Genomic DNA, 12,256 nt, shown 5'->3' on the forward strand with positions numbered 1-12,256 from the left:
CCTGACACACAGTGGGTGCTCAACACATATTAATTATCACCTGACAACCTGCTGCGGGCCAAGTGGATCTTGTTACTGAGCCCTGAGGGAGAGACAGACAAGGACGCACCATGGGGCCAAGCACACGGAAGCCTCTGTGGGTCTCCATCACCACAGGACAGAGACTTCTGGGAGGGCTGAGCGGGTAAAGGTCAGTCTGTGCCAGTGGCCGCTGGGGGGCGCTGGAACCAATGCTTTAGAACCAACCGAGAAGGAGGTCCTTGTGTGGCCAGCAGGTGGCGCCTCTGTCCTTAAGCCCTTCATTTCTGTTGCCCTCCACCCAGGCTCTAGGTCAAACTTTAATCTCCGTTCCTAGGTTCCTAGGTTTCAGACCATTCTTAACATCTCTGAGCCCCAACTTCCTCATCTGTAAGATGCAGATAAAAACAGCACTATCTCACAGGGTTGCTGTGGAGATTGAGTGAATTAATACAGGTAAAGTGCTTAGAAAAGTGCCTGGCACATAGTAAGTGCTCAATAATGTTAATTATCTTTTTTTTTTTTCTTTTTTAAAGAACCAGTAGGGGCTCTTGTTGAAAATACAGACTCCCAAGCTTCTCCCCTGCAGATTCTGATTTAGAAAATCTTCGAAGGGTTGTGATCCATATTTTTAATGAGTACCCCAGGTCATTCTTAAGATCAGACAAGTTTGAGAAATACTGGCTTACTCAGTTACCACCCCAGGGAAGCCAGCTGAAATTCATGTCCTCTGAGAAATCACTCCCAATTTCATCATATGATCTTTCCCTCCCTGGGTTCCCACAGTCTCATCTTTGCACTTTTCCCATCAAGCCTGCCTTGTCTTAAAGTTGTTTGTGAACATGTCTGGAAAAGGTCCGGCTCATCTCTAGAACCTTGTTTTTACCTGGCAATATCTGGCACAGACAAGGTACCCCAAAATGTTTGGTTTTAAATTTAAAATATTCTGAAAAAGCAAGAAATCATTTTTTGCAGTGTCCTTGGGAACGTCTGAGGCAATGAGTGGTGGAAATCTGAGCCGTGGAGATAATTACTGCTGCATTTCTAGAGGTAACCTATTTAGTAGAGGTGCAAATAGGTTCAAACCTATTCAAATTTATTTAATGTATTTTGAAACCTGTCCTTGTGGTCCATTTTTGAGGATGGAAGGGGTTACATAAAGAGGATTAATGGTTCTATATAGGTTTCTTTTCAAAACACTCAAGACTGTGGGTGGAAAGAAGCTGCCACCCACAGAGATGGGATAAAGCCATGGGCCAAGATTGGGTGGAGGAAATGTGTGCTTAATAAATTAACAGTGATGAGTGAGTGAATGAATGAATGAATACCTACCTTATTCCAAGGGATCAAATTTATCCCCCAACTGTAGACATTGGCCAGCCCTCACTGGCAGCCAGAAGGATGACACTTCAGGGGCCTCCAAACCCAGACCCTCTCCTCCTTGTCTCATGGCAGCTAGCTGCTTATTCTTTGATCAGTTTTGCCAATGGCAGCATGAAGGTGAGATGGGCAATGGATGACTCAGCTTAAGCTGCACATCTTCTTCAGTGCTCAGGGGCCCACCAGCACTAGGAATGTCCCAAAAGGACCAGCCCTGACTCCAGGCCCGGAGCCTGAAGGAACTCCTGTATCAGAGCAACACTGCTACAACGATAGGGGCTTGTCCCATAATCGGAGGTCATAAAGGCTGAAGACACATTAATTCTGGTCTCTCACTGTATCTGAGGCGGCTGATCTGAAGGCTGGGACCCTGCAATACATTTTCATTTTTCTGTATCACCAGGGATTGTCCTTCTCTTAATCTCAGTTTCTCCATCAAACAAGGAGAAGAGCAAATCGTACTGCTGAAAGCCAACCTTTGCCTTCTCAGTGGCCAGGTCTGTTTAAGCTGGAAGGGAAGTACAGATTGAGTATGAATCTGCTCCTTCTTCTTTGGTCGAGTTCCTATCAAGGGGCAAGCTCCTTACCCCAAGTGCAGGAGAATCATCTGGCATCTGTGAATGTAAGACTCACTCCTGTCCACGGGGGAGGCGTGGGGTGGAGGGATGAAAGCCAGACCAGCTGAAGCCCTCGTACGTTTTCTCCCAACATTTTCCATCCAGCTTGCCAACTCCCAATTCCAAGCTAAGTATGGTATTCTGCCCACTGGTGCTGCTGCCCAGCCTCACCCAGGCTTGGCTGCCTCCTACCCGCTCCTGCACCTTCTCACGAACTTGCTCAAGGTTTAACTTCCAAAGATAAGACATTTCTTCACATGTCCCCACACGCCCACGCTGCCTGGACCAAGCAACCTGTTCTATAATAAATGTGAAAGGCTGCAGCCCACAGGGCTATTGTGAGGGTATAATGAGTGAGGCCATGGACATGGGCTAAATCTTTCCTAGAAGTGGGGAGGGAAGTTTGAATTCGGGGCTGAAAACTGATTCTAAGAGACGAAGGAAGATTTCCTTTGAATCTGTGTAAAAGTTCCACAGAACTGCAGAATTTTAGAACCAAAAGGGACTCTAATCCAAATATCTCTCCTCGCTGAAAGGATTTAATAATTACAAAATCACAGCTCGACAGTAATAGAAGCTGACCCCAGGTTTCCTGAATAGTAGGATTTGTTCCACACAACCAGTTGGGTGTTAAAGTGCTCACAAAATAATTTTAAGTGGAAAAAAGACCAGGATACAGAAAAAGTCAATGCATCATACTCCTAAGAATAACTCGCAATTATATAGCCTGTGCCTGACACATGTTATTCCATCTAATCCCCACATTATACACGAGATGGTTTATAGCCTCCTTTTACAGGTAATAAAACTAATGATTGGCACAGTTGGGCAACTTATTCAAGGTCGTCAACAAGAGGCAGAGCAGGGATTGAAGTGAGGTTTCTCAGACTCAAGTCTGTCTCTTAACCACGACTGCCTTTCCTGAGGAACACAAACTGAAAGGAAACACAGCAAAGGTTCACGGAGTGAGGGGAGTCACTCCTCAAACTGGGGATGCCTCACTGGCTTCACCTTTCCCAGGAAAGAACACCGAGATGTTGACAGAGTCCTCTCCGAAGGACTGAGATCCCTGAAGCCTGGGATGAGCAGTTCAAGGATGCTGAGGGCAACTTCAGAATATTGCTAAAGCTTTCAAATGCACATCCCCTTTGATCCAGCACTCCCACACTTCTGGGAATTTACCCTACAGATGTACACAGGCATGAGTGTAAAGCTGTATGTACAAGGTTATAAACACTGCCTTTTTGCAAAAGCCAAAGCCTGGAAACCATCCAAACCCCTATCAAAAGAAGACGAATAACCTGTGGTCTATGCATGCGCTGAGATTCCAGGGAGCAGGGAGAGTGAGGAAGCCCCCCTGGCTACTGATGTGGGCCTCTCTCCAAGATACACTGTTGAATGGAAAAAAGCCAAGTATAGAATATTGAGTGAAACTTGTCTTTGGGTTAAAAGGTGGGAAGTATGTGTATATATACATACATTATATATATATATATATTCATATATGAATATGAATAATATATATATAAATAATATATGCTTGCATTTTCATAAAGAAACTTTGGAAGGACACAGACAAAACCAACAAAATTGGTTACCAGTGGTGCTGAGGCAGGGTAGGAACAGGGTAGATGGGAGACAGGGGTAGGAATGGGACTTCTCATTGTGTATTTTCTTATATTTTTTGATATGATTGTATCATATACTTTTAAAATTCACATTAAAAAAGGAAAAGAAATGCTTAAAAAATACACACTACAGAGCATGTCTGGCTTACTGACTCCAGTATGTTTGTATGTGTGTGTGTGTGTATGTATGTTTATATGTGTGTGTGTTTGTGTGTATGTATGTTTATATGTGTATGTATGTTTATGTGTGTGTGTATGTTTATATGTGTGTGTGCGTGTATGTATGTTTATGTGTGTGTTTGTGCGTGTATGTATGTTTATGTGTGTGTTTGTGCGTGTATGTATGTTTATATGTGTGTGTGTGTGTGTGTGTGTGTTTGTGCACATGCAGACCAGCACTCAGAGGGGAGGGAGGTGGAGGACTGGGACTCGAAGAAACAATGGAGTCCAGGAAAGCCTTGGCTGGGCGTCATCTGGTCATCCCCCTGCCTCTGTGCAGCCCAACTCAGAAAGCGCTACTCTTTGGTGAGTGAGAGGTCAAGAGAGAACAAACCAGCGTGGACCAGGGGCACACAGAGCAGAGCAGGAGGACGGGAGCGAGGCTTACACTCCCGCATTCTGAGCTCCCAGCCCTGGGCCCCCTTCTCTCTCACAGGCTGGTCGGGAAATTGCCCTGTCCCCCCTCTTCCGCTCTAAAGCCACCTCTAGGTCAGAATGCCCTGAATGAAACCAAGGAGCCGAGGGGTAGCCCTGAGCCTTTCACAGGGAGGTGAGGGTGAGAAGGGGGCAGCGGTCCTCAAAGACCTGCCAGTGTGTTCTGGAGATGAGCAGAGGGGGCTGGTGGGCAGTGGGTCAGGGCCAGCACCAGGCACAGACGGACTGTTCCCAGTGGTCAGCACCCGGCCGTACGGGCTGCTGAGTGTCGTGCACATCACCCCCTGGCCCACGGTGCTCTCCATCTTGGGGTGGAGGGTGGTGGCGGGACAGTGCGGGAGTCACACAAGGGGATCCCAGGCCCATGGCGCCTGGGCCGCCCCGCGGCAGGACACTCACATTTCCAGGACCATGACGATGTTGGCCTTCTCCTCGAAGGCATCCACACACTGGACCAGCTTGGGGTGGTGGAGGCAGTTCATGATGCTGATCTCCTGCCGGATGTTCTCTTTCTCTTTTGCTGAATATGCCTTGAAGAATTTCCCTGCCCAGATTTTTCCAGTTTTCTTTTCTACAAGTCGAAAGACCTGTCCAAATTTCCCACTGTGAGTGAAAGGAGGAGAGAAAAAGCAATTTAGCCCAGCTTTCCACTGAATTGGGATTGGCAAGTGATGGACTGTGGGACCCATCTGGCCTCCCTCTTTTTCTAAATAAAGTTTTACTGGAAAACAGCCATGCCCATTTGTGCCCAGATCGTCTGTGGCTGCTTCTGGGTTTCAGTAGCAGAGCAGTCATTGCAGCATAAACCAAATGGCCCACAAACCCTAAATATCCATTATCTGGCCCTTTACAGAAAAAGTTTGCCAGTCCCTGCTCTAGGTCAGTGAAGCGCACTGCTGATGCTGACAAACCTACTCTCCATCACTTGTCAGTGTCAGCCCGGGTCTGGCCCCGCAACCCTGCCCTAACTCTGTCCACTCTTGCTGTTCTTTTAGGACTGTCACCTCCTTGGGCTGAGGCCTCAATCTTGGCGACAGACTTCTTTCCCTTTCCCCCATGAAAGGACCCGTGACGTCAGGTTGGGGAAGTCCTCCCCAAGTACCGAGAATTTCTGAGTGGTTGCCTGCCTTCCACGCCTTTCCAGTACCGGGGCCCTGGAGACAGCCTAGCAAGGCCCCTGCTTCCCACCATGGGGACGGCAGTGGTGGCATTCCGCCGACACCACTCCCGCCCCAGCGCAGGGTCCTCGTTCTTCAGGACTGTGATGAGGTTGGTGTCACTCCTTTATTGGACAGAAACCCTCCGGAAATAAGAGCTGAGCCCCATTCCTCTCTCTTCCACCTCCCCTCCTCTTCCAGGGAGAGTCAGTGGGCGACAGGCAGCCCTGGGTGCCGCTGCTGATGGGCACAGCCTGGCTGTGCCGAGGGCCCAGGCTTGCGGCCTGAGTCCATTGGTGTCTCCGCAGCCCAGGGAAGAGCCTGAACAGAGACTGTGGACTGAGTTCACAAAGCGAGGGGTGATGACAGGAGGTGCACGTCGAGGGCCCGCATTCTCCTGAAGCACTAGAGCTAGAACTGCTGAACGGCGAGCACGGATCAAAGGGAAGGGATCCTAAAGACAGGCCGGGCCAGACCCGCTGCCCTGGGTTATGTCCCATGTGCGGGGTGGATTGCAGAGGAGGACGGGCCTGCTCAAGCTTGCGGAGGGAGCCCGGGGCACAGCAGCTCCTAAGAGAGCCCTGGCCGGGTGATGCTTTCACGGGTGCCGACAGGTCAAGCCCTCCCGGTTCTGCAGGAACCTCAGTCTGGGGAGTTGGCAGAACCCAGGGAAGGACAGGAAGAGGAAGCAGGGAACTTAACCTCGGGGCCTGCGCCACCCTCACCCTGGGCTCCGGAAGGGTGCTTCCCACTCCACTTACGATCCTATTCTCTCTTCGATGTCGTAGAAGTCAGACACTTTCTGGTCAGTATTGACCGTGACGGTCCGGTAATCAACCTCGGGCTCCTTTTCATCTGCAGGGTGGGGGTTGGGGTGAGTGTGAGCCATCAGACCCCTCACTCGTCCCCCTCCACCCCTCGAGTCTTCCCGAGGACGGGGGCCAGCACTCACCATCATCTGACACCTCCACTTCATCCTTCGGCTCTAGGGGGAGAGAGAGCGTGGGCGATTAGTAATGAAGGCCCACCGAGAGCAAAGCATGCCGGGGGCCCTGTCAGACTTCAGCCTTCCCCGGCACAAGACCACCAAGCCCAGAGCTCTGGGCATCACCACGGGGTCAGTGGGTCCACGCTGCAACAGGGCCACGTATCCACCGGCAGGCGCTGGCCTCCTCACCCCACCCAGCCCCTCCTCTGCCAGCTCTCCCCTCCATCCACTCCCCTCTAGCCTTGAGGTCCCCTAGACATGCCCTTCTTCACATCTTTTCTAGTCTCTCTGACTTTCAGAACCTACACATAACTACGACAGTCCCTTTCTGCTACGGCTCAAAAGTCGGCAGCTTATAATCGCTACTAGTGTCAAATCCATTTATCCATTTGCTGAGAACTTTTTCTGGAATTCCAGCTAGGTACCAGTTATTTTGCCAGTGATCACGGGTGTACAAAACAAAATACAGATGGCATGATCTCTCCTCCTTTCTTGGAGCTTATATATAATTTCGTTGGAGAGGCAAAAACACATATCCTTGAAATATCCATTACGAGTGTTATGTAATCAAGCACATGATATCGCAGTACAAACTGAGTAGACAATGGAGGAAGGTGACACAAGTGGGGCAAGTATAAAGTCAGAGCAATTAGTCTAGGAAGAAGGAGCCCTTGAGTTGTGTCTTAAAGGAAATGATGGAACACAGCGAGGAGGTGGGTGACGTCATGCAGGAAGCCAGCGGGTATTTACGGGTATGGCAAGGAGGGACGGCAGCAGCCCACTCTGGCCGTTCACACAGATGTTTCAGTAGTGGGTGGGGGGTCATGAGGGGACAGGCTGGTGGCCAGAGGAACACACCCACTTCAGAAGTCCAGGCTTTCCTTTGCTTTGGCATAATTAGTCCCTAAAGAGCCACTGTGGCTTCTTGACCTTAGCCAAGTGCCTTTCCCTTCCTGGACCTCAGTTTCCTCATCTGTAAAAGGAAAGCACTGTATTTCTGGGTGGTTTCTCGGGTCCTTGGCTAGCCCTGGATGCCATGCTTTGTGATGTGCTAGATGCTGCTCAGCCACGATGTGGGCTGTGTCCCGTCTGACAGCGGGAACCAAGGGAGGCTTCCTGAAGAGGTAGAAAGACCTGAGGAAGCCAGAGAGGGAGGCCAAGGATTTCTAAAGTGTGTGTGTGTGTGTGTGTGTGTGTGTCAACAACTGGGGGAAAGGGTGTGATTTGCTGAAGCTCCCAGCAGAGCAAGACTGAGGACAGGAAAGGGATGGCAGATGGAAGGAAGACCAGAGCAGACGGGGCAGAGGGGTTGGTCAGACACTGCCCAGCAAAGAGGGCTTGTGTGGGAGCGGGCCCAGTTCTGTGTGCTTCGCAAGTGGAATGCTGGCGATGAAGGTGTGGGTTGGGGACCAGGTGCAGCTTGAAACTGTAGACAGTGAGCCTCTCTGTTAGGCTGAGGGCAGAACAAATTACTGAAACCTAAGCAGGCAACCTGAGAGAAGTCACACAGTTCCCATGCAAGATAAGTACCCCTTGCTGGAAAAGAGTTTTGAGAGAGTTTATAAACATGTGACCGGGAACAAGAGAGGCTATGATTTGTTTAGAGTTCTTAAAATGCTGTTGATGAAGTTTAGTTTTAAAAAACCAACACAAGTGGGATTGGGAGGAATATTTGTCACAGAAAGGAAAATGCCATGGAAAAATAAAAAAGGATAAGATCGTCGGGGACTCTCAGATTAGTGGTGGGGTTCACAGATACCGTCGGGATGCGAGTATAACTGGTCGAGTCTTCTAAATCACAGATTTGAGAGTTGAGAGTGACACTGTCAAATTCATAGATGACCAAAATGTACTTGAGAGCAACACACCTGGAAGGTAGTAATGGAGTCATGTGTTCAGGGAGAACTGAATCATTCAGACTTTCAGCATGACAAGCCCTGGGGTATCTAGTTAGAACCAAAAGCGGGAGCCCCGTTCCTCAACCAACTGCTCTGGCCAACAGAATGTTGTCATTGGGGACATGTGCACCGGCCGCCAACAGGTATTATTACTTTGCCCTTGGTAGAGCCTGGGGTCATGTGATCCTAGAACCCTGGCTGTTGGCACTGAGAAAGTCTCAGTGGAGCTGGAGGAGGTATGGGCCATGGAAAGGAAGAGCTGCCATGTGAAGACAATCAGAAAAGGTTAGGCCTCTCTGGTTGGGAAAGAAGCCTAAAGCAGACATGATAAAAAACAAAAAAAATCACAATAGCCGAGGGTGAGATTAGGGTTACAAACTTTCACCAACTAATGAATACTATAACGTGGGAGAACAATTTAGCGTTATACCTCACATAGGAGGAAGGCCGTAGGCATCTGGAAATCACATCTCAAGAGCCACCGTAAGAACGATAAATAGGTTCAAGAGATGTTTAGGTTAGTTCAACCATGGTATTTCAAACAGGGCTTTAAGGAAAGCAAGAGATTCAAGTCAATTCAACAATCATTAACTGAGCACTTGTGGATGCCAGTCACTGGATGGGGCCTTAGAGACAAAATATTAATGATAATAACCACATTTAGTGTCAGGGAGGCCCCATCGTCCTGATCCATGGTGCCCTCGCTGAGACAGTGGTTTGACCTGTCCTGACCTTTTTGTCCCCATGCCACATATCCTGGTGTGGAATGAGCAGCAGGATGAGAGAGTACAGAGAGACAGGCTTTCCTGGCCTGGAATCTCTAGGAGGAACTGTCTGTCCTCTCCTCGTGAAGGAGCCGCAGCAGCGCTGTGAGCCCACGAGGGGCTTTCCAATGACCTGTTTCCCGGAGGCATCTTCCAGGTGGCCCTGAAAGGGCATGCAGTTCTAGAACTGGCCTCTCCCCATCTCTCTGACACCAGTTAGAAATGGAGCTAGTCTTCTTGCCCTCGTCTCAAATACCACACCTACCCTCACCTCCTGCCTCTCTCCTTAGCAGTCAAGATGCAGAGTGCTTTCCTGGTACCATGGCTGTGGGGTCCAGCTCAATCTCAGGGAATCCAGGCCCCTGCCTCTGGCTCACTGTCACACAGCAACCCTTCCTCTGTGTGGAACTTGGACCAAGGCTCCAGGCTGAGACATTTCCCTTCCTCCTTTACCTTCTCGTCCTGTCTCCTCTATTTGGAAGGGAAATGGCCATGAGAGGAGGAACCCCAGAGGTGTGGGGGAAAGACCACAATTCAATTAGCCAAGCTCTCTGAGCATAAAGGGGTAGTAATGAGAGAGGTGGCCACGTGGTGTCCATCTTTCCGTTCAGGAAGGAGCTAAATTGCAGTAGAAAGGACTTGAACAAAATACTTTTATAAAAATCCACTCAGAAAGAGCTGTGAGTTCCAAGAGCTAAGTGGAAGAACTATTTGGAAGATGGTTCCGAGATATTTCTTCAGGCAGATGACACCATCCCCCTGGAGTGGTGTTTCGGGGAGGACCGTCTGAGCGCTCTGGCCCTCACGTGGCACGTGTCTAGCCGGCTCCCTGGACAGAGCGGTCCCTTCGCATGGCGGAGGGCTGCTGGGCGCCCAGCGGGCACTAGAGGGCGCCCGCGTCCCGGGGAGGGCAGCCGCGGCAGCTCAGATTGAGCGGTTGATCTCCGCAGCTTCTCTAGGGGCTCTGCATCTCTACCCTACTCTGCAGGCAGCCTCTATCACAGCTGTTTGCTAACAACTATATAGACTAGAACAAATTAGGATTAGGAGCAAGGACGGAGTGGATTTCAGAGTTAGAGCTGAGTATGGTGGGAGTGGAGATCCAGACCTGGTTGGGATGGGAGAGAGCGGCTGCGTTGGGTGGGAGGGGGAAGGGGAAGTGCTTGTTTACTCAGGTTTGGGAAGACGAGGAGGGGAGCTGTCAGGTTAGGGGTCCTAGTCTGAGGGGGGGAGGGCTCTGGCATAAGGAGGCCACAGAGCTGGGTGGAGACCTACATGCTAGGTTGTATCCTCCACCATATCCCTAGCGCCCCGGCAGCACCTGGAACACAGGAGGGGCACCGGACACACTGAGTGAGTGAATGCAGAGTGAGGGCGGGGATGGAACTGAGACGTCCGGATGAAGCCAAAAACTGAAGTTGCTGAGGCAGAGGCAGGAAGGGCCGTGGTAGCGGTGGGGAAGGTGAGAGCCAACATTAGCTGCGCTTAGAGGGGGAAGGGTTAATTGGCACTGCCTTTTCATGACCACCAGACCCCACGGGCTCACAGAAATGATCTACTAAAATCACATCCCTCTTCTACACATGTGCACACACACACGCACCCTCCACTTCTCTGAGAGCCATTGCACTTTTAAAGAGGAGATAGATGATCAACCCAGGCTATAACTGACAGGCTTCTGAGCCGTCCACAGAGAGCTTCACTTGGAAGCCACACCCCCTTACCCTCACCCTCCCATCCCCCCCTTCATCCTCTGCCCCTCAGAGGATGTTCTGTGCTGTTCTGCCCCTTCCCGCCCCCCCCCACCAGGGACAAGCCAGCTGGACCTGGGGGTGGGAGCATCTTCCAGCCTGGAAGCCCTGGGTGGCCTGGACTCCTCCTCTGGATTGCAGGCAATTTCAACATTTCCCTTTGTCTGCTCCCAGCCAGGATGGGCCCCAGGAAAAGAATCTGAGGACCACAGAAGGGGGTTCAGCTGGCCTCAGGCAAGAAGGGAGAGGCCACCTGCCTGGAGCCAAGTGGTCCCAGCCCCTCCTCCCCATAGACTGTCCTCACAGCCCTGGAAGCTGCTGTCCTGGCCTGCTAAGAGCCACACGCGCAGCTCCTGTGGCCTCTGGTCCTCTGTGTGGGGCTCAACAGGTATTCTACAGTCTCTCCTGGTATATGCCCTAAAAGACCTGGAAGCTTTCCCTTCCAGCTAATGCACATCTCACTGCCATGATACCCCTTTTCTATCACTTTTCTAAGAAGTTGGGAGTCATCTTCTTGGACAAAGTAATATGCTAAAAACATGCAGACTGGAACCTGGCTGCCTCTCCTGGCCCACCCACTCTAACCAGTCTGCTCTCCATTCTGCTCATGTCAAAGGGGGATGTCAAAGGGCGGCCGATGGCAGTTTTGTCACTCTTTCTCCCAGAAGACATTTGTGAGTGGCTAGTGGGCAGGAGCCCCATGAAACTGCAAAGAGGCTGGCAGGGCTCTCTTGGGCCGGGCTCCATGATCCACGCCGCCACAGCACACTATGGCTCTCAGAGAGACCTGCCCTCTGGGGATCTCTAGGGCTCACTGGGCAAAGGCCCCCAAGACAGGGCTGCACAGGCAAAATTGTAAATTTGGTGTGTTTCCCACTGGCAACCTCCAAACTTTCTTTCTGGAGCCCTCATTTAATTTGAAAGTAAAGTTTAATATCTGTTTTATGCCTAAATTTTGAAACTAAAGAGAGGTATCAAACTGTAATGACAGTTTCCATACGTATGATGCCTCTGGCTATATGGTGATTTCAGGACCTGCGCCCTGTCCAGCTCCTGGTCCTTTAGTCTTCTCTCTACCTCACATCTTACAGCTCTCTTTTCTCCTAGAAGTCTTTCACTTGTTTTCCCTCCACCTTCCTCCCTGCCCCCAACCTTGCCTTCATCTTAAATTCACAGCACTCGTTTTCTTCTCTTCACATGAAACTTCTTGAAGTAACATTCCATACTCCTGGCCTCTCCTTCTTCCATTTATTCCTTAGCCCCAGGCCAACCATTTCCCACACTGTGGAAACGCTATGGACTTTGCTCTCAAAGATCACGGCTTATCAAAGGGCTGAATCCAAAGATCTTCTTGCATCCTCATCTCTTTCCTCTTTGCCACTCGCTGCTTCCATGTTTCTG

General features: G+C 50.4%; 1 protein-coding gene across 7 annotated transcripts in view; it reads right to left on the minus strand.

The window, feature by feature from the left end:
* The window catches only part of MYLK (myosin light chain kinase), a 269,948-nt gene that overhangs the window by 25,636 nt on the left and 232,056 nt on the right, over positions 1 to 12,256 (minus strand). For all 7 annotated transcript variants that reach the window (XM_061194266.1, XM_061194267.1, XM_061194261.1 and 4 more), the window contains 3 exons: positions 6,407 to 6,439; positions 6,216 to 6,309; positions 4,697 to 4,900 (listed from right to left, as the gene is read on the minus strand). In XM_061194266.1, coding sequence (XP_061050249.1) covers positions 4,697 to 4,900; positions 6,216 to 6,309; positions 6,407 to 6,439 — 331 coding nt within the window. The remainder of the gene's footprint in view (positions 1 to 4,696; positions 4,901 to 6,215; positions 6,310 to 6,406; positions 6,440 to 12,256) is intronic.

This window comes from Eubalaena glacialis, chromosome 6 (assembly GCF_028564815.1).
Source record: "Eubalaena glacialis isolate mEubGla1 chromosome 6, mEubGla1.1.hap2.+ XY, whole genome shotgun sequence".
Taxonomy (NCBI): Eukaryota; Metazoa; Chordata; class Mammalia; order Artiodactyla; family Balaenidae; genus Eubalaena; species Eubalaena glacialis.